A 27,915-nucleotide genomic window follows, 5' to 3' on the forward strand; every position below is an offset into this window, starting at 1 on the left:
TTGGGGACTTCACATACACCTTTGAATTTCTTCGCAGATGTATGCAGGTTTCCTCACGATGTTTTCCTTCACCGAAAAGCTAGTGGTAAATATCAAATGATATTTCGTACATAAGTTCCGAAAAACTCATTGGTACGAGCCAGGATTTGAACCCGCGACCTCCGGCTTGAAAGTCGGACATCATATCCACTCGGCCACCACCGCTTCTTATATTAAAATTTACACATTTTAATAAAGGGCAAATGCTATGAAAAAAAACACTCGAAAAATAGACTATATTTCCGAGGGCAAACTTGAAGCAATACCGTAAAAAGTTAAAATAGTCTTGATAAAAAAAATCACGTAAACATGTCTAATTTTCATTTATTTTCAATTGTATATCGTTACTCCACATGCATACCATGGCAGTTTAATTTTAGTATAAAATAGTACGTGATATAGCCAAGGGATTTGACTAGCAATATTTTAATCAGAAGTAAACTTTCAGAGTTTTTGAGGTGGCGATTGCGTAACTCTTAAATCGTCAAATCTTCTGTCGCGAGTTTCCCGCGGCGCGCCATATATATCAGTGTATATTCCTTTCTAATTACCTGGCTTTATGAGGGGGTATAATATAACAGGAAAGCTTAGGTTTTGAAATAAAACAAGACAAAACCTTAATTGGAACCAACTATTGCGTGTTTATTGACTGTCCGTCCAGAATTTACATATTAATAAATATCAATAAAACTTTTATCTTACTTGAAGCGTGACAAACAAACTGAAACGCCCTCTGGCTTATTCTAAAACGAATATAAATAAACGCCAACTATGGCTATTGCTAATAGCGGGCAGCGGCGCTTGGATCTTACCTTTACCCCTCTGTGGCCGTCAACCAACTTAATGTACAGCCAACATAAAGAGATAAAGAATTTAAACAACTTGACCGTTACATTGCGATAGCCAGCGACTATTTTAAAAGCTTTCCCGTTTTCTTATTTGTCGTATGACTGAGGAACGTGACGACTGTAGACACTTCACCACCAAGCCGCTATCTTGGGCCAGGTGTATGCTAGCCTGTAATGTTGCTTTAGTCTCTGACTTTATTCTGTCCGCCCAACGCGTGGCCATGTGTCCATCCACGCTTCCTTACCATGTGGCCAGTGATCATGCGCTTCTTGGTCCTGTTCTGCTCAGATAGCCGAAGGAACTAAGTATGCGTTGGGTGAAGCTTTGAAAGTCTGTTAACATTCTTTATTCCTTTACATTGGCCTTACTTTATTTAAACTGGTTGCTGGAACCCCGCGCACCTGGTTGGTTGCCGGTGGCCACAGCAACCACCCTGGCTTGAATGGCGAACACTAACTAACGTCACTGGCAACCCATTCACAATCCTGCCACCATTTTAAAGATTACATTGGCACGAAAGTGCTCTTAAAATCTACCAATCTTAACAATCAAAACATTGATTAACATTAAACGTAGATTAACCACTTATGGCAGTTTTAAGCAAGCTCACCCAAAAAACTTAACCCATTCAGTGCTTACATCATTTCATCTCTACGAAGCTATTTCGCTACTAGAAAACGACTGGAGCTTAGCAGTGAATGAGTTAAGACAGCGGTTCTTAACCTTTCAATAATGAACAGGGACCACCAACAGATTCACTCACTCAACAAAGATTATTTTTATAAATTCATCCACACGTATACACACACTGATACTGATGTGACTAGTGTGCAAAACGTGGATAAACAACATCAAATGCGGATAGTTCGAAACATTCGTGGCAATTAGATGTCAATGTCAACTCTAGCCCTTCTTACGAGAGTACAAAATGTCGTCTTCGAGACTTTAGAGGTAATTTTCAAGTCCCGTTTCGGTAAATAATTATTCGTGGACCACTAAAGATCCAGGGCTTATCAGTAATGGCCCTGATTATAAAGGAGTGGTTAATCGAGACACCAGAGGTAATTTTCAAGTCCCGTTTTAGGAAATAATTCATGGAGCGTTTAAAGTGCTCCCAGTTAAGAACCACAGTGAAAAGAAGTAGTTAATCCACCAATCACACACTCATTCGCAGTCCTGGTGGCAGGGCTGCGAGGTTGCCCCCTGCGCCGCGCTGGGTGCTTAACCGCGGTCCACCATCAGCTCGAAGTGGACTGAGCCGCGCCGCTCGTAGCGGTCGTAGAAGATGTTCTTGGCCCACGCCTTGCACTCGATGTTGATCAGGACGCCCGCTGCAAATTACAAAGGTTACCTATTGTAATGGATGCACAGGTAGAAAAAAATGTACCTACCTGTAAACGAAATTCAGGAGAGCCTAATTTCTAGTTGAGACTGATATCGCCCAAAACTGGTCCTGAGGTAGTTTTTGGTTAGTAGTATCAAAATTGTGGGATTTTATCACCAAGGGTCTTGGGTACAGAAAAAACAAATACGAAGTTCATACTGTGATGAAGACTAATCTGTGTATGATCGTTAAAAAGTATACAATCACTAATCAAATAGGCTATTTCTGTTGGCATAGATATGAAACTCGAATTTAAACGTAATCCTCTTCACCTTTTGATATTTGTGGTGCATCTTAAACATACATCCCTTAATGCCACTTGGCGACTTAATAAAAATTTTGCGATAACATTTTCAAAAGCAAGTATATCACGAAGTTTTCTCCCGCCAAAGAGCAATTGAAACATCACAATTCTTATGTATGTATGATAAAGTTTATGTATGACCCAGGATTTTAACCTATGACGTCCGGTCTTAAAGTCTAAAGTCGGTAGCCTTACTGGTCGTCAGTTCTGTGATGATGATCAGGCTCTTCAGTGGGTAAATCCCATCAGGTTATGTTGGTAAATTAGGTACTTCTAAAGGTTGAAATTGAAACAATTCTGGATTCCTCAAAGATCTACAAGGTGTTAGCAGTGTATGATCTCACATTCGATTAGGTAATGTACTTCCTCCTGGGCTTCTCAAAGAATACAGCGATCAGCGGGCTGAGATACCCATCCTTATTGGTGAAGGAGTAGTACTAGGCGGGAAACCCGTGCTGAGAGATGTACTGGATGGGATATTTTCAGCCCATTAAATTAGGACATGATTATTAAATACTTACTCCTGGGCTTCTCAAACAGCACAGCGACCAGTGGATTGAGATATCCATCCTTATTGGTGAAAGTGTAATAGTAGGCAGGGAACCTGCGCCCCGCCGGTGGAGGTACTGGATTGACTCGATGTTTCCACCTCGGTGGGGTTCTCACCCCATTCAATTAGGATATTACAAGAATACTTACTCCTAGGCTTCTCAAAGAGCACAGCGACCAGTGGACTCAGATACCCGTCCTTATTGGTGAAAGGGTAGTAGAAAGCAGGAAACCCGCGCCGGGGGAGGTACTGGATTGGCCCGATGTTTTCCACGTCAGCGGGGTTCTCACCCTCGCAGGACACCCACACCATGTTCGCTTCATTCTTGCCGGCCTGAGGAAAAAAGAGTAGGTAAGTAAGTAAATATTCTTTATTACAAGATTTTTTTATTTTTCCATATAAAACAACAAACAAATTTTAAAGGAAAAAAGAACCAGACAACCTTTAGGTAGCAGGAAATGTAGAACTCATACAAAAGACAGGTAGTGCCAGGAGCTAGAGTAATTATAGCGCCCGGGTCAAGGCCAGGGGTAATGCCGCTGCAGTAACGCCGCTGCGGTTACCATTGGAACTTCACCTGAACGGTGAAATTCGGATGGCAACTGCGGCTGAATTAAAGGAATTGACAGTGACAGCAGCCACGTCAACGCCTTAGCAGAAAAACGGATCATCGGATGGTGGGCCCTGAAATGTTGGAATAGAACGAAAAGGAGTTTTGTATGTAAAACAGAGGTGTTTCTCATTCGCTCTATTCCACCAGCATGTAGAGACACGCTCTAATTTCTTTGTATTACAATTTCTAGCAACGAATACTAATACCAGATATAGACATATGTTACTTGAATGTTCATGTCAAATTTCATGTCATTTAAGAATGTCGATTTAGAATGAAAAATGAGAGAAAATCGATTGTATGGCGGCAGCAAGGTTCTGGTGACACTTAACAGCGTGAACGATGCTATACTAACAGCAACACTCTTAACCGACCATCGGTGGATCCTTTCATTAAGGCCCCGTAGATTGTTGGAGGGGGTACTTTGGAGTTTCAAATGGCCGAAAACCGTCTGGACGCTCTAGGTATCGCTGGAGAGAGGAAGTGCAAAAAGACCTTAGCGAACTCGGTACCGTCGACTGGACAGAAACGGCTTTGGACAGAGAAGCATGGCGGTCTTTGTTGTCAGAGGCCAAGATACACTTCGGGTCGCTACGCCTACTTGAATAATAAACTATCTTTATCTTTACACCATAGCAGTAAGTACCATCACGCAAAAAATGGCAATAAAATCACGTTTGTTGCATGGGAGCCGGGCCAGTTAAAGATTTAATTTATTCTGTTTTTGGTACAAATTTGTTTGTGTGATATAGCGGCAACAGAAAATCTGTGAAAATTTGTGTGGTGACAGACAGACAGACAGACGGACAGTGGAGTCTTAGTATAGTATAGGTTTCCATTTTTACCCTTTGGGTACGAAAAACTAATAATAAAAATAAATTATGAGCTCCCTCAAAAACAAAATTGCGCCTTTTAAAAGCTATTTTCAAATTTTTAGATTTTGTGCCTATGTGCGTGATTTTTTCTATTGAGTCAAATTCAAAAAATTAGGATCCGAATAGATGAAGTCACTAGAGAAAATCCTGAAGATTGCTAATAAAATTTTTGGTAACCATATTTTGATCTAGATTAGCGGTAAGGTTTTTCGAAAACTCCGCTCCCTGAACTATGGCAGCGTAAGGTAATAGATGGTGCTCACGGTAGATTTGATGTGCTGTTTCAGGTCCTCTGGCATGTTCCCGGGCAGGTCGTCGCTGGTGTTGTACAGCTTCGGCGTCCAGTTGAAAATCTGGAGGAGACAACTCCTTTAGTATGACTTTACTCGTACTTGGTACGTACTTATAGTTCGTGTCATTCACGATGACGCGCAGATTTGTCAAATCTATCCTTTAAAAACATGACAATACGAATCAAGGCACGCGTCTTCGTGGATGACACGATCTATACATCTAACTAGGACAGAGAACCAGTATTTTGCACCATGAGTTGTTGTTTTTTCAGCAAACCGTAGAAGCGGAGCGTGAATCTCGCGACCTAAACGCGTAAGCGCCATGAATTTTAAGTCGCCACGAGTGCAATTCTTTGGGGCCTTTAGGCGCAGTAGCAATAACTGTATTTCTGACAGACACTTATTTTCTAGTTGAATTAAAAGTGATTGATCATGATTCTGAATAGGAATAACTTTAATTTCTAGAATTATTAAGAACACATGAACTTACAAAACAAAAAATACTCATATCAATCAGTTGATTTTTTTACGATTTCTACGTGAATGAAATCATAGTGGAACAGAATACTCATAATAAAAAACACCTCCTACCTTATTGAGCTTCAAGAACACGCAGGGCGCGGCGAGCTCATAGTTGTACTGGTTGGCAGGGGTGCAGGGGTGGAAGTCGTCGACGGGCACGTCGCAGACCTGCTTGTCGCCCAGCGGGCCCGAGTTGAAACTGCAGGCCACGCGGTTCTCTGCTCCGGGCACCTCGCCGCTGCCGCTGCCTTTGCGGCGGTAAGCTGGAAAGGTTGAGGTTAGGTATTTTATTGTCTTTACCTACACTACATAAACTTCATGTCTTCGAACTGAAGACCTATGGAGTATATGACGGCAAACACCTATTGACGAAGAAATCGTGACATGGAAATGGAGATGGATTGGACATACAATTCAAAGAGAGGAAACGAAAAACGCTACCATCGCTTTCGGTTGGAAACCGCCGGACGAAAGCCGTGGCTGCGGGCGCCCTGTACACTCTTGGCAACGACACGTATGGCAGCTACCTTGACAAGCTGCAGAAATCTGTATTAATATACCGTTGAATAAAGCTTGGGTATCAAACGTTATCATGCCAAATATCGTCTTCTTAGCTTTATTAGAAGTATAAAAACCTGTGTACCTCACACTTTTCTGGAATGCCCCTAGCTGTATGCAGATAAACTGAGCTGGACTGAGGCAAAAAGTTTTGAAGATAGGCTCGGAACGAGCTTAGGCCCTCAACACCCCTTTTGGGACAAGATTGGGACATTAAGTACTCACTCTGCAAAAACTCGTCGATTACTTTGGCCCACTTGAGCACGGAGCCCTTGTCGTTGGCCCTGTAGTAGATCAGCGTGCTCTCCACGTTGGCCGTATCGGGCGTCGGCCGGAATCCGAGACCTGAGGACCGATGGGAAAAAACCTTTAACAAAAAAGCTTCAACTTCCTTATACAGTTTGTGACTCTATGGTCTTCATCAGCAATTCCAGCTTTTCAATAGAAATTGCTATAAAAATACCAACCCAAATCCCTCCATTTAACTAGGATCCCATCGTAAGATCCTGACGCAATGACAATGAAACCAACTGTAAAGTCCTGATACAAATATAGTGACCAACTGTAAAGTCCTCATACATAATAAGTGGTTTACAAGAAAGTTTTTTAGGTTCGCGTTAACTGTAACTTTCAAGTACAAATTTCTACTAAAATGTATTTCCATAGCTGCCACCTGTTCAGTTGGTGTCCAGACATCTTGGGGTCCAGGGTCTGACACCCAGCAAATGGCTAGTAGTCACACAAACTTTAAGCAGTTCTTACCAGGGTTGCTGCCGATGAGCGAGCTGTCCATCTGCCTTTTGGGTACCTTCATGTCCAGGATCTGGTAGAAGACGGCCAGCAGCCCACCGAGAGTTTCTTCCTCGGAATCTTCTCAAGGTCTGGTGGCTTATCTTCGCGAAGAAATCCAAATAACCAGATTTACTTGAAGAAGTTCTTACCAGGGTTGCTGCCGATGAGCGAGCTGTCCAGCTGCCACTTAGGCACCTTCATGTCCAGAGTCTGGTAGAACACGGCTAGCAGCCCAGCGAAGAAGCCCACCAGGCAGGCATAGAAGATCACGTAGAATAGTAGGATTTTAGCTGGGGACAAAATAGAGAAGAATTATTAATGTTTTTCTCAAATATTCACGTCACAAAGTTCCCTAAATTTATGCACACCTCCTGTGATTGCCGCACACTCGGATTACAAGCATTTAGGACCAAATAAAGGTGTTAAAGCGATTTCCAGCTTGCTGGAAATTAATGTTTTCGAAAAAATCTAATTTGATTGACCTATCCCCTTTTCAAAATAGTTTGTCTTACTATACGTCAGCGCCCACGTCATTAGCTACTCGTATGATTACGAAATTAGGCACAGATTTACCTACTAGAGAAGTGCAAGTTGTGGATTGTTTCCAAAAAGTTCGAAACGTTCTTGGAAACTTTTGGATTGTTTGACAGGAGACAAAGGAAACTTTTATTTTAAAAATGGAAAATGTCGATCCCCATACAAAAATATGAGAGGTCTCCAAAATTGTACCATTTGGAAATATCGCAATTGGAAAGTTTCCCACGGGACATAAGGGGGCCTAGCCATGATGACAATCGTTTACATAAAACGAAACGAAATGCTCTCTGTCTCTATCACAGTAATATGGTAGAGTGATAGAGAGACAAAAGCGTTTGGTTTCGTTTGCGGAAATCGATTGTTAACTTGGCTAGGCCCCCAGTACCGGACATTTATCTGCAAGCGATTCTATGATATACTTTGACAGAATTAGACCCCAGACTGATCTGACGGACATATTTGTAGGTGCGTATATCCCTAGGTTTAAAAACTTGTCACTCATTCAAGAAAATCAGAGGGCCTACCGCGAACCACGTTCGACGTGTTACACTTACGTACGAATTTATAAGTGCGACAGAGAGGCAACACGTCGAACGTGGTTCACGATATGACATCAGCTATAGTTTTGGTAATGACGTTCGGTGGAACAGTAGTCGGGTAAAACATTCTTGCTATTCTTCGGGATAAAAAGAATCTATAGGTAGTTGTTTTGCAAAACTTCCATTTGTTTTGTAAATGTCGGCGGCCAACCCTTTGGGTCGGGTCTTAACGGCACGTTAATGTTCCTGTGTAATGTTTTGACCGTAATCACATCAAACCAATAGAAAGGTAGGATAGTTCGATAAGTTGCTTCAGATACCCGTGCCCGACGGACGAACTATCCAGAATAAGGAGCCCCGCGTAACGGGGCTTCGTCGACTCAGGGAACGAGACAAAGATTCTCTCGTTTCACGATATGCCTAGGAATTTCACGGTCGGCCGCCGACATACACATTATAACGGCTCTAAGTCTAATGCGATATAATTTCCTTATTTTTTCCTTATCCGACGTTTCAGCTGGTTTTTTCTTCCTTTTTTAATTCTTGTACGACTTTGGGTCGCTGGGTCGCGAATGCTACCGTGCTACCGTACAGAAACGATACTTCCTACAAAATCGAAGTTTAACAGCGATTCAGGGACGAATCGTGCTGACCCTTTGTAATGTATGGCACTATCCCTTTCGGCTGTTTAGGGTTGTCAAAATTCAAGTCATTATCTTATCTGTGTTCGTGCAAGCATATGGACATCAAGTTGTGTTGTGCCCACCATAATTGCTCGGAGCAATGCTGAGCCGAACGGAGGCGAGAATTCCCGAAAGAAGGAGTGTCGCCCCACTGGTATAGATTTACAATTAGACTGTTAACGGAGCTTAGCAAATGAGAGTTTAGTCGAAACGCGGTCAGTTCGATCCGTTAGGAAACTCCCAATAACGCCACTTGAGATCAATTTATGAAATCGATCATGACTTGACCTAACTTTGGACAGCGCCGCGTATAAGCGAAAAACATGGCTGTACCAGGGAGCTTGTCTATGATGTTAATTTACATCGACAAACGCTAAACTAAAAAAAAATATCGGGACTACAGATGGTGCGAAAAGTTTCTATATTTCCATATATTTTTTAAGTTTCCATTAGCGTTTTCTAATTACATCTTGGCTAACATAACAATTATCATCTTGGCTAAGCTCTCAGTTTTTCCTAAAGTACAGCATTTTAAGTGAATTTCCGAAAACGATAAGCTCTTTTTACAAGCTTTTATTTACTTTCACCTGACCGTTGTCTGTTTGTAATCAAATCTTGCAAGTTAAATTTGATCCACTTCCCGGTTTCCGATTGAGCTGAAAATTTGCATACATATAAGTCGGGTGACAATGCAATATTATGGTACCATCGAGCTGATCCGATGATGGAGACAAGAGGTGGACATAGGAACTCTGTGATAAAACAACGCAACCTAATTGCGTTTGGGGTTTTTAGAATTTGCTCGATGAGTATTAGTTGCCTGTGGAAAGAAAAGTAGAGTCAGCGATAAAAGCTTGTACCAGAAATGAAATTTTTGCCAAAAACTTATTAATTAAATGATTTAGTTAGTTTTTATAGTTGCCCAAGTTCACAGTAGATGTCGCTGTTCTATCGGCTACTTCACGCTATTGAGATTTTTCTACAGCCCCTTATAAGGTTAATTTGGTTGTGGGATTAATGAGTGTATCTCTGGGAAAAGAGAAATAAGACCGGATTTGTCCGGTCGACTCTGTTTTCCATGTCAAAAAAAAAGAGTATTAAGGTGTAAGTGTTATATTTCAAAAGGTAGGAAGTGCAGTGAGTCAACAATATTGTATTGAATGTTTAATTAAGTTGGTTTGCTCGAAAAAATGCCTCCTGTCTGTATGATACTTCCATAGAAATTGTACTCTTATTCGTAGCAAGATTGTTTTTTAAAGATATATCATTATCTAGATTTAAATTAGACTCCAAATGAAAAACCACTTTAACATCATCAACCCAAGCTCCATTTTTCTTCGTAGCGCGACTACATCTTCATTTTAGACGATTAGTACATTGACGCGACGTTCACTAATTAAGGGTGCGAACATTGCGAGCTCGTTAACGCCGTAATAGGCACGGGGCCGCGCCGCGTGGCGATAAGTGACACTCTGGGACCGATAATCTATACATTAAGAATCCGCAGCAACCTCGGTTCTACATTATACAAACGTAGTTACGCTAGATTGCACAAGGTATATGCCTGTAATTAGTTTATGTAGCTTCAGATACCGTTTTGTTCGCGTTTGTTTTATAAGCTGGAGATAATCTAATTACAGACATAGGTAATAATGTGGCCCTAGTGAAAAAGGGTACAAGTCTCTGGCAGTTTAGGCGTATAAGGGCATAAGTGTTACGTGGAACTTACACCCCTTTACACCTGCGCTGCCAGAGACTTGTACCCTTTTTCACTAGGGCCACAGTATATACCTCATGTCATTGTATTTGCAAAATTTCATTACAATCCAACTCGTGGTTTTAAATAGCTTTATAGTATTTTACGCAACAGTTGTATAAGAAGGGTCAAAAAAGGCGAGTGGCGTGAGTTACAATGTGAGCCGGAGCCGAAGGCGTAGGCGAACATTGTAAAGGAATACGCCACGAGAATTTTTTGACCTACTTATACAACGTTGCATACAATATTTTTCCTACGAGTCAACAAAAATAAATCTTAATTTAGGTAAACAAATTACAGCAAAAGTATATAGCCAAGACGCGCGAGCATACCTTGTTACGCGCCCGGCCCGCCCCGGGCCGCGGCCGGCCGTTCGGCGACACTTCCTCGCAACTCATGAGGCCCTGGTACTTGCTACTTGCTAAATTAAATTTTTGGACAGTTTTTTCACAATTTTGGCCACCGTAGCCTACGGAGACTAACAAGCAACGCTAAGAGGTCTTCGTAGTCTATGGGTGTTGCTATATTACGGGTGTCACATGCGTGTTTCTGACTTATGAAGTAATTATTTTTACTATGCAACCAAATGAATATTTTGTAAGTTGGCAGCAATGCACTTAGTTTAAAACTGTATTCGTTTTGGTTTTGTTAGGTTGGTAGCCATTAATCGCAGTAACATTATAGCTTATAAAAGCACAAGAGCTTTTATGAGGAATAGACAATATAGACTTTTCTTGAAATCTTTTATGTATGTTCTTATATTCGTATTAATGAATGCATAAATCACAGATAACAGTAGAGGAGTAGGAAAATACTATTAAGTGATACTTTGTTAGATAGATTGTTAGGAACTCTAATATAAGTTCTTGGCATGCGGGTCTAGGCCTGGGACTGGGAATCGAACTCAAATTGATCTTCTTTAGTTCTCGTATTAGTTTGTACTGCTGCCAACCGGTGTAAAAACCGGTGCTGGGGTGAATGCGAACAAAACTTAAAACTACCCATTACCTGACAATTTCTTTCAAAAAATACCCATACAATTAGTACCATAAAAATCTGCTATTATTTTCATTCGAATGGAACAATTTGTGTGAGTATTTTTAAGATATTCGTTGACGATACCTATTAAATATTCCCTTGGAGCGCATTTTGTCAATACAATATACATGCTGCTCATAGAGCGGTCTACTTGCTACAACCATATTTCTGTGGCTAAATGGCTAAAATTTACATTGTACTAGCACGGAATTCAACAAACTTGGCATTCTACAATGGACGGTTGCCTTAAGAGGCTGTCAACACCCAATGTCCTTGAAATTGTTGTTACTTAAACAGTTTTTTAAGAAAGACTATTTGTTTTAGTGAAGTAAGAAAAATATATGTTCATATTAATTATATTTCAAAGGCCGTGGTTGTACTCGATACATGATTGAACGAAATCAGCTCGATAGAAAATAATTGCAAAGATTGGTCTTAAAATCACAATTAAACGGTTCTATGTCTTTATTGTTTTGACTTATGGGTCTGCACTTAAAATCACAATTTCAAAACATTTATATCTAAACCGCTGACGAGTAAAATATTACACTAATAATCCACTTTTTTTATTTAAATAATTTTCTTATTATTCCCTTGCCCAGGCCCAGTAACATGCGACAGTGCTATCTCATTTACTCCGATACAAATAGACAGTGTGCGCGCTTTAGGTATTGACAGCCTCTTAACATAATTTTAAAATTTTGTTGGACGATGTTTGGCAAAAAGGAACCATCCTCAATAATTGTCATTTTCCTTTCTTCAAGTTCAAAATTCAACTACAGTTTTTTTGTGGGTTGGGATTCCCTAAATGGCGTCAATTTATCATCTAAAGCCATCCCATTTTTCCGCGCTACGCCGTAGCGCTTAAGAAGCATTTTCCACTTTGTAACGAAGCATTTTGCCGCTATATCGCGCTTTCAGACAGTTTCATAGCTTGCATAATAATAAAAATACATATACACTCTGACGACCAGTTTGGCCTAGTGGGTAGTGACCCTGCCTACGAAGCCGATGGTCCCGGGTTCAAATCCTGGTAAGGGCATGTATTCGTGTGATGAGCATGGATATTTGTTCCTGAGTCATGGGTGTTTTCTATGTATTTATGTATATAAATATTTATATATTATATATATCGTTGTCTAAGTACCCTCAACACAAGCCTTATTGGATTGGATTGGATTCAAAGGTTGTCTGGAAGAGATCGCTTCTTAGCGATAAGACCGCCTGTTGTTACCTAACTTTTACGTGTTTTTTCATTTCCTGTCTATTTTTAAATGTACGAGGGTCATGCCAAAAGAAGTTAGATACTCTATGGTCATTTGATCGATACTGGCCAGTTATACACCATTGTAAAGGTAGGTTATTTGCTAATAAATTCAAATATGGAACACTCGGAAAATGTTAGGATTCCTTTTTTAATTATTTTTTTTCTGGGTAATTTTGGAGGGAAATTTTCGCAACAATGGAGCTCACTCGACGTGATTTTCGTGTTATGATTTATTATGATTTTAAAAAAGGTTTAAAACCTCAAGAGTGTTTTGAACTTTTAGTTTCAACTTTTGGCGAGTCTGCTTGTTCACGTGCAACTGTTTTTAATTGGTTTGCTGAATTTAAAAGGGGACGAGAGACCTTTGAAGATGAGGCGAAGACCGGACGGCCGCCAACCGCAGTCACTCAAGAAAACGTACAGGCTGTGGAAAAAAATGTTCGTGCGAACCGACGAATTACATATGCAGAGCTCGAGCGTGAGCTGGGTATTGGATCAGCAGCATTGCAAACTATAATTCATTATCATCTGGCCCTTCATAAGCGTTGTTCAAGATGGGTGCCGCACAAACTCACCGATTTGCAAAAAGACCGCCGCGTAGATTGGTGCAAATTTATGATAGATAAATTCGACGCTGGCGAGAAAAAAAATGTATATGATATACTTACAGGTGACGAAACATGGCTATATAACTACGACCCCGAAACAAAGCGGCAGTCCACAGTATGGTGTTTTGAAGATGAGCCGACGCCAACAAAATGTCGCCGAACCCGAAGTACACAAAAACAAATGATTGCCTCATTTTTCTGCAAGACGGGACATATTGCTACGATAGTGCTAGAAGATCAAAGGACAGTCAACTCTGAATGGTATGTGACAGTTTGTGCCCCCAGAGTACTGTCAGCTTGGTGTGACAAGCGGCCGAAATCGGGAACTCAGCACCTGCTCTGGCACCATGACAACGCTGCCCCTCACACTTCTGCTAGAACACTTGACTATTTCAGCTCAAAAAACGTGACTATCTTGCCCCACCCGCCATATTCCCCCGACCTAGCCCCTTGCGATTTTTACTTATTTCCCAAAATTAAAGAAAAATTAAAAGGAAGGCGATTTGAGAACAAAGAAGATGCCCTGGCTGCGTATAATTATGAAATTTCTGAGGTATCTAAAGAAGAGTGGTCATCGGTATTTTCTAAGTGGTTTAGACGGATGGAAAAGTGTATACGTGTTCACGGTGACTACTTCGAAAAAATAGATAGCTGTAATAAAGAATAAAGTCGGTAACTTTTGAGTATCTAATTTCTTTTGGCATGACCCTCGTATGGTGCACAATAAAGAATATTTACTTACTTACTTACTTATTGAGCTTACTGTGGGACTTAGTCAATTTGTGTAATAATGTCCTATAATATTTATTTATTTATTTATTTATTTATTACAGGTTCTGCCACGAAAGAGAAGGGGAGACAGCAATACCACTAATGTCGAAAAGGAAAACCTACTTGCGCCACGTATTGCAGAGGTACAGAACATTACGGCCCAAAAATATGGATTTTCCTAGATTCAACGGGCATTAGTAACGAACTTAAAGGGGCCCATTGATTACCAGTTCGCCGAACGATATCGGCCTGTCAGTTATTCGCAAAAGCTAACAATCGCAAAAAAACTCGCAATAGACAGGCCGATATCGTCCGGCGAACTGGTAATCAGCGGGCTTCTTTAAAGGGCCTTTACAATAGATCACTGCTTGGTCGATGTGGCACTCAGAAAGGCCCACCATAATAAATAATAAAATAACTTGCATTATACAAATCGATAACTTCGGAAAACCCAATTTCCCTCACAAACGTCAGTAGGGCTATGATGGTAGGCTCTTTATGATTTGTCACCATACCTGTCACGTTCTAACAAGTATGTAAGTGTGAAAGTGACAGGCATAGTGACAAGCGATAAAAATGGAACCATGCTGCCACTGCAGCATTACCTGCATGCACTATAATTACGCTTTTCCAAAGGGCGTGTGCTGGGGTAGGTCGCGGCATATGCGCGGTGACATGCGCACAACGATACGAGTAAATTGCTGGTTGGAGAACTTTTAAATGAATTGCGAAATGTGTTGTTGAAAATTTAATTTTGTAATTTGAACTGTTTTCGGGGTTGAGTAAATTCACAGGGGTATTTTTTTGTGATTGTGGGTAAAATGAATGAATGGATGAAAATATTTTTTTCAGACACAACGTATCCATATTTTTGTCTACAAACCTATATTAGTAGCTAACAAAGAAAAACAAAACTATAAAACTAAAAACGTCAATGTTAGTAGAACATATAATGCTCATTGGATCGAACATGCATTGAGCTATAAGAGGGCTATCGATCCTTTCCGCAATCAATTTACGAGTATATAGCGTTGTAAGTGGTGTGTAAAACTGAAAAAAAGCTTATATAAATACTAAATCGCAGCTAATATATAAAAAAATACTACGTCTACGTGGAATTATGATGATGATTGATAAAAAATATTCTGTTCTTCATCAAGCCTCAAACTATCTCCGTAGGCCATCCCAAATTTCATCTAAATCGGTGCAGCGGTTTTAGCGTGAAGAGGTAATAGACAGACTGACACATTTTCGCATTTATAATATTAGTACGAATAATGGCACTTCCAGTTTGTCTCGTCATAGCGCAAAGTTAGATTAGACGGATTCTATTTTGTATTGTACTTTTAAAGTAATAAAACAAGGAAGTACTTATTACAATTTGACGACCGGTCTGGCCTCGTGGGTAGTGACCCTGCCTATGAAGCCGATGGTCCCGGGTTCAAATCCTGGTAAGGGCATTTATTCGTGTGATAAGCATGGATATTTGTTCCTGAGTCATGGGTGTTTTCTATGTATTTAAGTATTTATAAAATATTTATATATTATATATATCGTTGTCCAAGTACCCTCAACACAAGCCTTATTGAGCTTACTGTGGGACTTAGTCAATTTGTGTAATAATATCCTATAATATTTATTTATTTATGTACAATTGTTACAAATCGGTCATCTTTACAAGTACCACCAAATTTGAGCTCCAGACATCGCAATTTTTTTTTATCGTCAATTTTGTACAGACGTTTACATAGAATACCCTAAGTTGTTTTAATGGAACGCTAGGATTACCCTTTGACTTGAAGTGAACCTTAATTCTACGTCTTACGAGCTGTATTTCCTTACGAAATTGACTCAGAAAACTTTACCCGCCCTCAAAATTGCCAAAAAGTGGGTTTTAAAAAATTAAATTATCGTTTACGATAATTTAATTTTTTATGCTAATAAGAATATGCGTATTTACAATGTATGTAGTAGGCAAGAAAGAATGTTAGCTTTTCATAGTTTCTTTTAGAAAATGGTGTTTTTTTTTAAAAAGCGGGTAAAGTTGACTAATCAACGTATTTAAATCGGTCAACGCCATCCGTTTCGTTCCTATTCGAGTATTCATTGAAAACCCAAGTACTCAATGATAGATTTTCATTATTTTTTGTATTATTTGAATTGTTTTCTGTGTATGTGTGCAATAAAGAGTATTTGTAGTGTATGTCGATAAGGGTAATCAATCACTAAAATTATTTGATATTAAATTCTAATAAAAAATCATGGATCCCTATGTATTCTCTTATTTTTTTCTCTCTTTTTCTCTTTTTTATAAATAATAAATAAATAAATAAATATTATAGAACATTATTACACAAATTGACTAAGTCCCACAGTAAGCTCAATAAGGCTTGTGTTGAGGGTACTTAGGCAACGATATATATAATATATAAATATTTATAAATACTTAAATACATAGAAAATACCCATGACTCAGGAACAAATATCCATGCTCATCACACGAATAAATGCCCTTACCAGGATTTGAACCCGGAACCATCGGCTTCGTAGGCAGGGTCACTATCCACTAGGCCAAAATGGTCTTCAATGTATTATAATTTTATTAAATTTTTGTAAGTATAATGGAATAACGATTTAAATAATGGGTTCAGAAACTTTTTTTATAGGCGCTAGGTGTCTGGAGGTTAAGACTATGTCTTTTATCTAGATATTGATAATTAATGCGTTTATTAATTATTATTGTTACTTGATTTTATTTCAATATTTAATTTTTTAAGTACTTTACGAAGAGTCCATAATGATATTTTGATTATTATATTGTTATGATTTTTTTTATACTACGTCAGTGGCAAACAAGCATACGGCCCGCCTGATGGTAAGCAGTATCCGTAGCCTATGTACGCCTGCAACTCCAGAGGAGTTACATGCGCGTTGCCGACCCTAACCCCCTCCCGCCCCTCGTTGAGCTCTGGCAACCTTACTCACCGGCAGGAACACAATACTATGAGTAGGGTCTAGTGTTATGGTGACTATTATGGTGTGTATGAATATAAGTATGACTAAACAATGCTACTCCAAAACAAAATGGATTATTTATGGAACTACTTTTTGTTTTTATGTGTTCAATAAACTGTATTTTGCATTTCTGTACCCCTAGTGTAAATAAATTCGATTTCGAAACGTGACGTACGCGTTTGCGTTTAGTCTCATTTTGTATTGGATTTAGAAAGAGCGCGCCAAGCGGGACGTTTTGGAAACTCAAAATCCTATACAAAATGAGACTTAACGCAAACGCGTTCGTCACGTTATGATGTCGATCAAAGTTACACTAGGGGTACTGATAATTAATATCAAAACGGATTTGAAGACTCATTTCCGTGACATACGAATACGTTGATAACAGTGATAAATTGTGAACTTGGCTCTTATTTATTGTTCATTTTGTATATAAAAAATAAAAGCACGCACACAGCTGCGACATCGAGGCGGTGATTGATTTTTTTTTTCTAAACATTTTTGCTTCAAGTGATTATTTTTTAAATTTAATTATTTTTTTTAATTTATCATTACATTTTGCGTTTGTCGTGAATTAAAAGACGAAGTTAGGTACATGGGTTAAAATTATTTTCGGTGTCTTGCTTTTTGTTCAAATCCTGGTAAGGGCATTTATTCGTGTGATGAGCATGGATATTTGTTCCTGAGTCATGGGTGTTTTCTATGTATTTAAGTATTTATAAATATTGATATATTATATTATATATATCGTTGTCTAAAGTACCCTCAACACAAGCCTTATTGCGCTTACTGTGGGACTTAGTCAATTTGTGTAATAATGTCATATAATATATATTTATATTTATTTTATTTATATATGTCACCACAAAATGTGACGCTATTTGTATAAGATGAAATTTAGTTTTTAATTTTTTTCATGGTAAAATCTATAGCTAAAAAGACATGTAATAGCACTCACCTTTTTTTATTATAATATGATAAAATACAAAAATACATGCGTGACAGAAACGTCTGCGAACGATGCTACTAAGCTTAGAATAAATTTAAAAATGGAAAAATTACTTGTACTACCTCTGCTCTGAATATGGATGAGGTCTTGGTAGCTCAGTTGGCAGAGCGCTGGAGTATCGATCCAGAGGCCGTGAGTTCAAGTCTCACCCAAGGCAGTAATTTTCCACTTTTACAAACAAAACAAAACAACAAAAAGAATTTCGACCCACACCTATTCCTCTTAAAATGTCAACTTACTGATTACAGTGTGTTCATACGATTTAGGCATTCATTAAACACTTAATTACATGAATATATCTTTGTGGTTTGTTGTTACATATTCCTGTACCCCTAGTGTAAATTTGATCGACATCATAACGTGACGAACGCGTTTGCGTTAAGTCTCATTTTGTATAGGATTTTGAGTTTCCAAAACGTCCCGCTTGGCGCGCTCTTTCTAAATCCAATACAAAATGAGACTAAACGCAAACGCGTACGTCACGTTTCGAAATCTAATTTATTTACACTAGGGGTACTGAATGATTTATTTTCCTTGAAAGAATAAAACGTTTAACTGAAAATCAGTGTAAACGTGGTGTTAGGTAATAATATAAATGCTATTATTTTACTTGTGGGTAAAGTATGGCATATCTTTATTTTATGCACCCCTAAAGCAGTTAAGACCCACTTACGTAAATTGTAGCTAATATTTTTTTTTCGTGACTATACTGAGGTACCTACTAAATTTATACCCGACTTAAAAAGAAAGATTGAACTCGCTTATGTATTTTTTACCGATATTTTATTAAGTACTTATATATCAAGTCCTGTTATTATGTATTTAATTAAAAAATGTAGAAAAATCGTTAAAGTTTAAATCAGTGTTTTGCTCACATTTTTATAAATATTTATTACATAGGAAGCATAGTACAAAAGGAGGACTTAATGCCAGAAGGCATTCTCTACCAGTCAACCATCTGGCCAAACAATTATGTTTCGATTTATTCCAAGTTTCATTATTCTTCATTTTAAGTGGGTAGAATAGGTATGTTTTTTTTCTTCGTCGGACACTGTGTAGATGTACTACTATGTCATATATGCCACGAGAAAACCCACTATATGGAAGTACTTTGTGTATAAAGGGCGGTAAACAAGAATTAATGAACGAGTGTGAATTGAAGCCCGAAGAGGAAGGCGAGGGCTTAATTAACATGAATTCGTAATTCCTGTACGTTTGTGGCACACACGATGTATTTCATCACACTTGTGAGAAAAAAAAAAAAAAAAAAAAAAACTTCAGCCTAATTTCGTACGTACATTACAGCCCTAGGTCGAAGTTTAGAATTTAAGGACCACATCGCCTGCGTGTAACCTTTGTACCGTGTATACCTTTTACGAGCAAGTGTGATGAAAAAAAATTACAAGTCTATTTTAAGTTTAGTATTCTTAAGAAATTAGGATGTAATCTTATTCTTTCTCCAGTAGGCCGAAAAGGTAATTAAAACCCATAAATATCCAGACGTCCTTGGATCGATGGGGCGAAGGACGATGCGCGCGCAGCCAGAAACTGACCAATCAGAGTCCGGGAAACCGGTCTAAATCCAAAACGTCGCAAAACGAGAGAGCTGCATTCAAAAGTGAACCTTGTTACATTCGGAAAACGATGAAAATGGATTCATAAGGTTAGAGAGAGTAGGATATTTTAAGCGTGGATATACCGTGCATTTTCAGCGGAGAGTCAACCTTATTCGATTAGTAGTAAAGTAAATTTTTGTTTGTTGACGCATTGAGATAAAATCTCGCGAAAATGGGTAATTTTCTGTTAATTAATAAATGAAGCAGGTCTCAAATAGCCTCAATTAATGACTAACGCTGTTAACAGTTTAAATTAATAGTCTAGATCTTTACGGATATAGATTTCGATTTCCGAACATCGCCGATGTTTCCCGAAAACATCCGATTGATTGCCGAACGATAATTTATTCATAGTAAGTGATAAATCTTTGTCATAGTGGTCATTATTCTTTTTTTTGTTCATTGACCTTATGATTAGCATATAATAAAAATGTTTAATCCAATTTTTGCGATTTAACATAAAATATGATGACATTTGTAAATATAGGTATCATGATTATGAAATATACAAAAGTCAATGTTAAATATTTTTGAATACTGAAAACCGTTTAGCATTTAACATTAATCTAAGTTACATAACTGTAAAAAAATTGATATAATGTTATGTAACTCCCAGAAATGGGTCAATACAGTCCAATACAAATCCAGCAAAAATGGGCGCATATTACATAACACCATCCACAAACTACAAAAAAACAAAATACAGTAGTACCCACTTAACACGCTCACATTTAATACAATTTCCCGCGTAATACGCTTTTTAAACTGATCCCTGCAACTTATTTCCTTTTTTTTTTCACGATTAAAACGCTTTCCCGCTTTTTGAAGGGACGTGCCTTAGCAGGTTTTCCTGTATTCTATTACCGATCCTATTAGCGCGCGTTCGAAATATGAATTTTAAAAACCGATTAACGCGCGCTCAGCGTTCCAAATTTCAAATTAACTTACCCCAGCTCGATCCAGTGCGGCCAAGGAACTGTCCCGTCTCGGAGTTCCACAGGAAGATCCTGAAGGACTCCCATCCTCCTAGGTCGGGCGGCGGCGCGTAATATTGCTCAGTAACCTTAGTTTTGTCCGCCATCTTCAAGCTCCAAGCCCGACTGCGGTACAGAATCGATTCGCGCTTCGCCCTAGCACTCCCCCCCTCAGACTTACCCCTGCAACCCTCTTACGTAACGATTACGCAAGGGAGCGGCGCGCGCACGATTTCAGCCCTAGTTTTTAACTGGCCAGTATCTAAGACCTTTACTTTCTACAATTCTTCTCAGTGCGTAAGGGTACAGAGAGCTCTATGCAATCTGGTTATCTATAGGGTTGCGAAAGTACAATTTTAATATTGCGTTCGCTGTGGACCGTATGCGATTGTATTAAGCTTGGTTTTTGTATGTGTTTGAAATGGATAGCATGGTTAGGTTTAGTCTGGTCATTGGGTTAGGTTGTTGCCTGAGGAATTGATTTGGGTATTGCGCGCCATGTCTGTGACCAGTTTTTTGCCGCTAATTCTCCTTTTTTGTTTATGAAACTAAAATACTTACATTAAAATAAAAAAATAAAAATAAACGATGTACTACTTTTTGGGCAAATTATTTTTCACCAATTTTCACTTCCCAGAAAAATTATCGCTGTATTTTCGTTTCCCAAATGAATCTCTAGTAAATTATGTATCTTTCGCATTTTATTAATTTGGTCAAATTATCATTTGGCATCTTACTTTGTCTTACAAAAAAAAATCACACGCTCACCTAAGTGTGTCTTAAGTATGACAATTTATTTTTACTGATTAAGTATATATATATGGTCAACACATTTGTTCATCTTATACTTACAGGAAATGTAAGTATAAGATGAACAAATGTGTTGACACATGTTTTTTGCCCAATAATTAATAATTACCAATGCCCAATAATTTAATAACTTAAAATTACCAATGCCCAATAAATTAATAACTTAAAATTACAATACTTAAACTTTGCCAAAATTACACGATACGATGTCGTATCACGTCATAGTGTCGTTGGGTTTTGGCCTTAATATTATGATTATACATTTCAGGCTTAGCCCATAGTCTAAGTATATATATATGATGAAATATCATTATTTATAATATTAAATTTAAACTCGTTTTTCAATAATTGGTTGTTGTGGCTGTCATGCACAATAGGTACAGTCAAGTGGAAAAATATGGGTGTATAGTTTCTATTTTCCTCCGTGAGCTTCTACGGATTATCGTCTTATCTATTGTTTAAAAACCGCAAAGGCGCGTGCCACTATGAAAAAATGGTCAAGCCACATAGGTAGCGTTTATTGAATTACTACTCTATTGAGCACGGAATAAGATTCATTATGAACTAATACAGAATTCTAACAGAATAGCTGTCTGATCTCTATTGGTGCGTCTAAGGTAGGCGACTAAACGCTCTCAAACCAGCTTAACTTGTGACACTGCGATCCGAAACAAAGATACGTATTCGAAGACCTCGCTTGCACTGGTAATGCGAGCGCACGGCTAGCTAGCGCCAAGGAAGCAATGTAAAAAACAGGGCCGGATTTTCACACAAATATATTTGGGTGGTTTTACGTTGTTTAATTTAAAGAGATAAAACATAACACTATTTAAATAGTAGGTACACATCTAACAGAATGGGTTTGTGTAATTACAATAATAACGAGATATACTCATTTTTATAATCAAGTGTTTAAACAGTTGTTTGCTAATTTTAAACTTTAAACAGGCTTATTTTAAATAAACAATAAAACAATGGTAAAATAGTAATAAATATGTATACCCATTTAACAATCCCGTACTACTAATGTTAAAATAGACCTATATGTTATAATTATGTACACTAAAATAAAGATATTATTTACAATAGAGTACACATTTAGTAAAACATTTATACAAATTTATATTATGAGTCAACAAAAAAATAAGTAACATATACATAATAGTGTATGCATAAAATAAATAAATATAAAACAAAATATGCATATCGTTTAGAGTCAAATCACGCTAACTCTTTCAAGCAAACCATACAAACAGTGTCAGTTTGTTAGAAGTCTGAAGAGTTAGCGTTATTTCGTAAAACCACCCAAATATATTTGTGTCAAAATCCGGCCCTGTTTTTTACCTGCTCCTCGAGAAACATAACATTGCTTCCTTGGCGCTAGCTAGCCGTGCGCTCGCATTACCAGTGCAAGCGAGGTCTTCGAATACGTATCTTTGTTTCGGATCGCAGTGTCACAAGTTAAGCTGGTTTGAGAGCGTTTAGTCGCCTACCTTAGACGCACCAATAGAGATCAGACAGCTATTCTGTTAGAATTCTGTATTAGTTCATAATGAATCTTATTCCGTGCTCAATAGAGTAGTAATTCAATAAACGCTACCTATGCGGCTTGACCATTTTTTCATAGTGGCACGCGCCTTTGCGGTTTTTAAACAATAGATAAGACGATAATCCGTAGAAGCTCACGGAGGAAAATATAAACTATACACATCTTACTCAAAAATATGTCCCATAGCATCTTATTCCAGTGTAATAAGAGCGTAGTGCCATATTTATGAGACGATTCTTTCGATACATATTTTTGCACTTGATTGTACTGAAGCCTAAACACAACCTCACTAAGAAAGCCATTCAGATGATTACATTTTGTTATTGATTTGATATTTTTATCCTCTCGATGAATATGCAGCGTGTTTAATTAGTCGGCTGCAATAATTTACGGGCTGAATATATAGGCCATACTAAGAAAATTTAACTATGTGACCAACCCCGGAATCACGAAAAAAATTTTGCTGTTTCATAGATTTTGTCTGTCAGACCTTGACATTGTCTATGGGAGAGTAATTTTTTTAATTCGCGATTTCGGGATTGGTTAAAGTCAATATGACCTATATATTCAGCCCGTAAATGATTGCAGATGACTAAATAAACACCCTGTATATAGGAAAATATAATATAGATACAAATATTGTCTATTCCTAATTTTGAATGTTTTTTGAAAAAAAAATTTGGTACAAGCTTTTATCACTGACTGTACTTTGCTCACCGCGGTCAATTAATACTTATCGAGACAATTCTAACAACCCCAAACACAATTAGTTTCATTTGGTAACAAAGTAGGGAAAAATAAATGTTTTTTTTTAAATTGGGTAACTTATTTTATTCCCAAATTAAATAAATAAAACTTAGAAATAATTGAATTAATAGGCTATTTAACTAAGTACAGTTTAAGCAGCTTAAAAATTGTATTTTTTAAAATACATATGGAATTGAGATCTTGGTAACATAAAAATGATTGACTGAAACATAGAAAATAAAAATTATAGGACATTAAATATTACAGAAATTGACTGCTATAGTAAGCTCAATAAGGCTTGTGTTGTTGGTACTTAGACAACGATATATATAATATAAATACTCAAATACATAGAAAACACACATGACTTATGAACAAATATTCGTGCTCATCACACAAATAAATGCCCTTACCGGGATTTGAACCCGGAACCATGGGCTTCATAGGCAGGGTCACTGTAAATTTACGCAAAATTTATAGAGGCAGTTTTGACTATAGATGTGCAAGTTTGCGGAAAGTTTCCTAAAAGTTGGAAAAGTTCTCGGGAATATTTGGAAACTTTAACATGTAATAAAGAAAGCTTTCATTTTCTTAGTACTTATAATAATGATATCTATGCATCTAACCGAAAATCCATTAACAAATATCTGAACACGCTTCTATTATTAAGGCGTATTCAGATTATTATAAGAATAAGAATAAGAAATATTTATTAGCACAAAAAGTTACAAAATTTAGATCAATATTTAATTGTACTTGCATAGAAAATTGCGCTAAAAGGTCTTCACTCAGCTTGATGTCCCGAAGTTAGTCTTACGACACACTACGGGACGCTGGTTTTCAGTGAAGCCTGGTAAAACTAAAACTAATTATAAAACTAGAACTAAACCTAGAACTAAGTAGAACTAAAAAAAAAACTAGATGCTACCAATATCCAAGAAAATATACTTAACACAATAAATATACACAGCATTTGTAACAAAAACATAGAATTCGAATACTTACTAATCTTTTAATGAACATAAAGAACAAACACAAGAAATAAAAATATATAACCACCTTGGCCGCCTCGATACATCTGATGGCGACTGTACAGTCGAGTTCATAAATATGTATACATTTTTTCAATAAGAAATGTATACATATTTATGAACTCGACTGTACACTGCAAAATACAAATGATTTTTGTCGGACACTTGACATGCTACAATTGTTTGTATAGCGGAACAGATTAACAGAACCTACTTCTTATCTATAAATGCACACTTAAATAATATTAAAATTTAACTAAAAGCAATATGCGGTAACAAAACTTTGCTATTACATTGTAACAGGCACTTCATTCACTTCTATGTTCTCAGTTTTTTCCAAAGGTCCAGCCTCACCCTTCGTCGTATTAGGTTTGTTCCAGGCCTGGCACACACACGCGGGTCCCTGGTTTCCAGTGTGACCTCCTGTGACCTGGAAACCACTGGTCTGACTGCCTGTACTTTGAACTGCTTGAAACTGCCCGGTACTGACTTCTTGACCTGGATATTGGCCTGTAGCTTGAGTTTGTCCTTGGAACTGCCCAGCTTGATTAGGGTATTGGCTTCCAGTCTGGAATCCAGTTTGCGCTTGCCCTTGATACTGTCCTTGCTGATTTTGCCCTTGATACTGTCCATTTTGCTGATTCTGACCTTGATACCCGTTTTGATACTGATACTGTCCTTGTGCCTGTCCATTTTGGACAGGGTATTGTGGGTAAGCAGGTTGTGCTTGAGGATAGACTGGAGCGTTATTCTGAGGATATGTCCCTTGAGTGGGGGCTGGGTAGAATTGTTGATTTTGTCCTTGAACTTGGTTTTGCTGCCCTTGTCCTTGGTACTGCCCTTGGTACTGGCCTTGGAAATTCCCTGGCTGGAAGTACTGTGGGTACTGCGGCTGATATTGCTGGTTCTGTGCAGGTTGGTATTGCTGGCCAGGTTTGTTCTTATGGTTGTGGACGATGTCGATCACGCCGAGGATCTTTTCTGGTATGTGGAGATTAGTTCTGGGGTCCATCATCATGTGGGAGGTTGTGAGGTGTACTGTTGATACTAGGATTAACTGAAAATAAAATACCTAGTTGATTATGATTATAAATGATGCGTTTAAAATATCGATGAATAATTTTTCATTTTTGACTTACTCGTAATATGAATGGTAAGTTTTTAGTACTTAAGTTCATTATTTTTCTATTCAAAAATATATATCTGTGATTTACCAATGAAAATAAAACACCTTGAATACATGTAGGTACATTCATAGCATAGATTTATATGTACTTATTTATTTTTTATTGTAGATAGAAACAAGTATTTTTAGGCACATTTGAAAAAATACCGAAAAATTCATAAATCCTATCACTCTAAACAAAAAACTATTTAATCATCTACAATGTCAAAAAGCACTAAATAAGTATCGAAAAAGTTATGAAATTATTGATGAAATAGAATCATAATAGGGTAGAAAAATTGCAGGTACAGAGAGCAGCTACATCCCTAGAGTCTGACCAAGATAAGTTGGCAGCGATTTTGATAGCCCAGTGTCATTTTAAACGTCAAACATCTATGAAATTAACACTTAACACTTGCACAGACTGGGGTATCAAAATCGTGCCAACTTAGCTTGGTCTGACTCTATCAACTACCTTAAATAGAAAAAAAATACAAATAGACACTCACAAAAACCGAGATCTTCCTTAGCGCCTCCATCATATCTATTGTAGGTATGTCAGTCCCCGAATGTGTCAATTGCAGTCTCAATTCTGCAAAAATCGCGGTATATCAGTCCCCGGATGGTTCAGTTGCAGTCTCCAGTGCGATTGCCGAAAACGCATCGGAGCTTGACTTTATATCGGTCTCGAAACAGGGGTGTCACAAGAAATTACATTCATGTCGCCTGTCAGACGAGGTAGTTCGCAGGGCTGCCAGTTGGTGAAATTTCCTCTCAAAATCACCAAAATATTAAATTTGCTTGTAGCCCCAAACTAAGCACAATATACATACGTATATAAAATTAAATTAAATAATCATTACATTCAGGCAAGACCCATATAAGTGTTTACATACAGTTTCATAAAATAAGATGACTTTCTATTAATATTAAAATTACGTTTTTGACTAGCATCAGGTATTTGTAAAGTTAATAAAAACATAAAAACGTTTAATTAAAAAGAATTCATACATGTCAGCAATAATTATACATCTAAAACTTATTAAATTGCAATAATTATACATATATTACTCAATCAAGTTTAGTCACTGTAATGAAACATAAAATAAATTAAAAATTAAATTTAATAACAGTCATAATAAATATAGATAAATACATACTTGCACCTATACCTACATAGAAAACACCCATGACTCAGGAACAAATATCTATGGATTTTTAATAACAGCAGTTAGACGTACGGTCACGTCTGAAAATATCGATACAATAAAGTGCCAAAAATATGTATACACGACTTAATTGCCCATATATTAAGGTAGGCAATGTACCTATACATATTTTTGGCACATTTTTCGTATCGATATTTTCACACGTGACTGTATCCACCTATTTTATTTTAACCGTATATACTATGCAAGGCTCGGAATCGGTTTTTTTTTTCATACAAAACATTACGATATTATTACGTTCTTTTTCGTTCTTTGGTTTATTATTATATTTTTAGTAGGACAATCTAATAATATGAAGTTGTTATTTAAATACACGATTCAGTTCTACGTAAAGAGCATAAAATAATTAAAAAATTAATTGGCTATTTCAGGGTTTAACAAAAAACCGGTTCCGAGCCCTGATACTATGTTATTACTTTCCTAACTGATAACTGGAGTGTTACGAGTATACTACCTATTAAATCCAGCACAGCACAGTTAGCAGCAAAAAAGCTGGGCGTCCTCAACAAGGTGAGGCAGTATTTTACACCTAGGCAGCTGCTCGACCTTTACCTAGCACAAGTGCGATCGTGTGTGAAATACTGTTCACATCTGTGGGATGGTTTAGCAAAATACCAGCTTGAGGCGCTCGAGTCAGTCGAGAGGAGGGCCAAGAGAATCATTAATGATGACGATCTGACGAATGCTCGACTTCAAAGTCTGGAGCATCGTCGCAATGTTGCCAGCCTAACGATCTTTTACAGGATACATTTCGGAGAGTGTGCCGAGGAACTGCACAACCTTATTCCTCCG

The 27,915-nt window shown here is 37.7% G+C and overlaps 2 protein-coding genes and 1 non-coding gene across 3 annotated transcripts; 1 reads left to right on the forward strand and 2 right to left on the reverse strand.

The window, feature by feature from the left end:
- Nucleotides 1-656: 656 nt before the first annotated feature.
- LOC133518401 (sodium/potassium-transporting ATPase subunit beta-2) lies at nucleotides 657-20,736 on the reverse strand. Its single transcript, XM_061852078.1, has 7 exons — nucleotides 20,567-20,736; nucleotides 6,929-7,069; nucleotides 6,213-6,332; nucleotides 5,499-5,692; nucleotides 4,878-4,967; nucleotides 3,276-3,459; nucleotides 657-2,219 (listed from the first exon to the last, which is right to left on the reverse strand). The coding sequence occupies exons 1-7, from the start codon at nucleotides 20,697-20,699 to the stop codon at nucleotides 2,110-2,112; spliced, it is 972 nt and encodes a 323-aa protein (XP_061708062.1). The 5' UTR covers nucleotides 20,700-20,736; the 3' UTR covers nucleotides 657-2,109.
- On the forward strand, nucleotides 18,087-18,159 carry Trnad-auc (transfer RNA aspartic acid (anticodon AUC)). Its single transcript has one exon. It is a non-coding gene; the product is annotated as a tRNA-Asp (tRNA).
- Nucleotides 20,737-24,833: 4,097 nt separating the features above from the next.
- LOC133518318 (uncharacterized) lies at nucleotides 24,834-27,175 on the reverse strand. Its single transcript, XM_061851991.1, has one exon. The coding sequence runs from the start codon at nucleotides 25,745-25,747 to the stop codon at nucleotides 25,019-25,021; it is 729 nt and encodes a 242-aa protein (XP_061707975.1). The 5' UTR covers nucleotides 25,748-27,175; the 3' UTR covers nucleotides 24,834-25,018.
- Nucleotides 27,176-27,915: the final 740 nt, after the last annotated feature.

This window comes from Cydia pomonella, chromosome 5 (genome assembly GCF_033807575.1).
Source record: "Cydia pomonella isolate Wapato2018A chromosome 5, ilCydPomo1, whole genome shotgun sequence".
Classification (NCBI taxonomy): domain Eukaryota; kingdom Metazoa; phylum Arthropoda; class Insecta; order Lepidoptera; family Tortricidae; genus Cydia; species Cydia pomonella.

What these genes read in the sequence shown, in the direction of transcription:
- LOC133518318 (XM_061851991.1), bottom strand. Translation starts at nt 25,747, where the DNA reads ATGATGATGGACCCCAGAACTAATCTCCACATACCAGAAAAGATCCTC.
- LOC133518401 (XM_061852078.1), bottom strand. Translation starts at nt 20,699, where the DNA reads ATGGCGGACAAAACTAAGGTTACTGAGCAATATTACGCGCCGCCGCCC. An exon ending in GCTCATCGGCAGCAACCCTG is followed by an intron (nt 6,333 to 6,928) that starts GTAAGAACTTCT and finishes ATCGGTCCTCAG; the next exon opens with GTCTCGGATTCCGGCCGACG. An exon ending in AATCGACGAGTTTTTGCAGA is followed by an intron (nt 5,693 to 6,212) that starts GTGAGTACTTAA and finishes CAACCTTTCCAG; the next exon opens with CTTACCGCCGCAAAGGCAGC.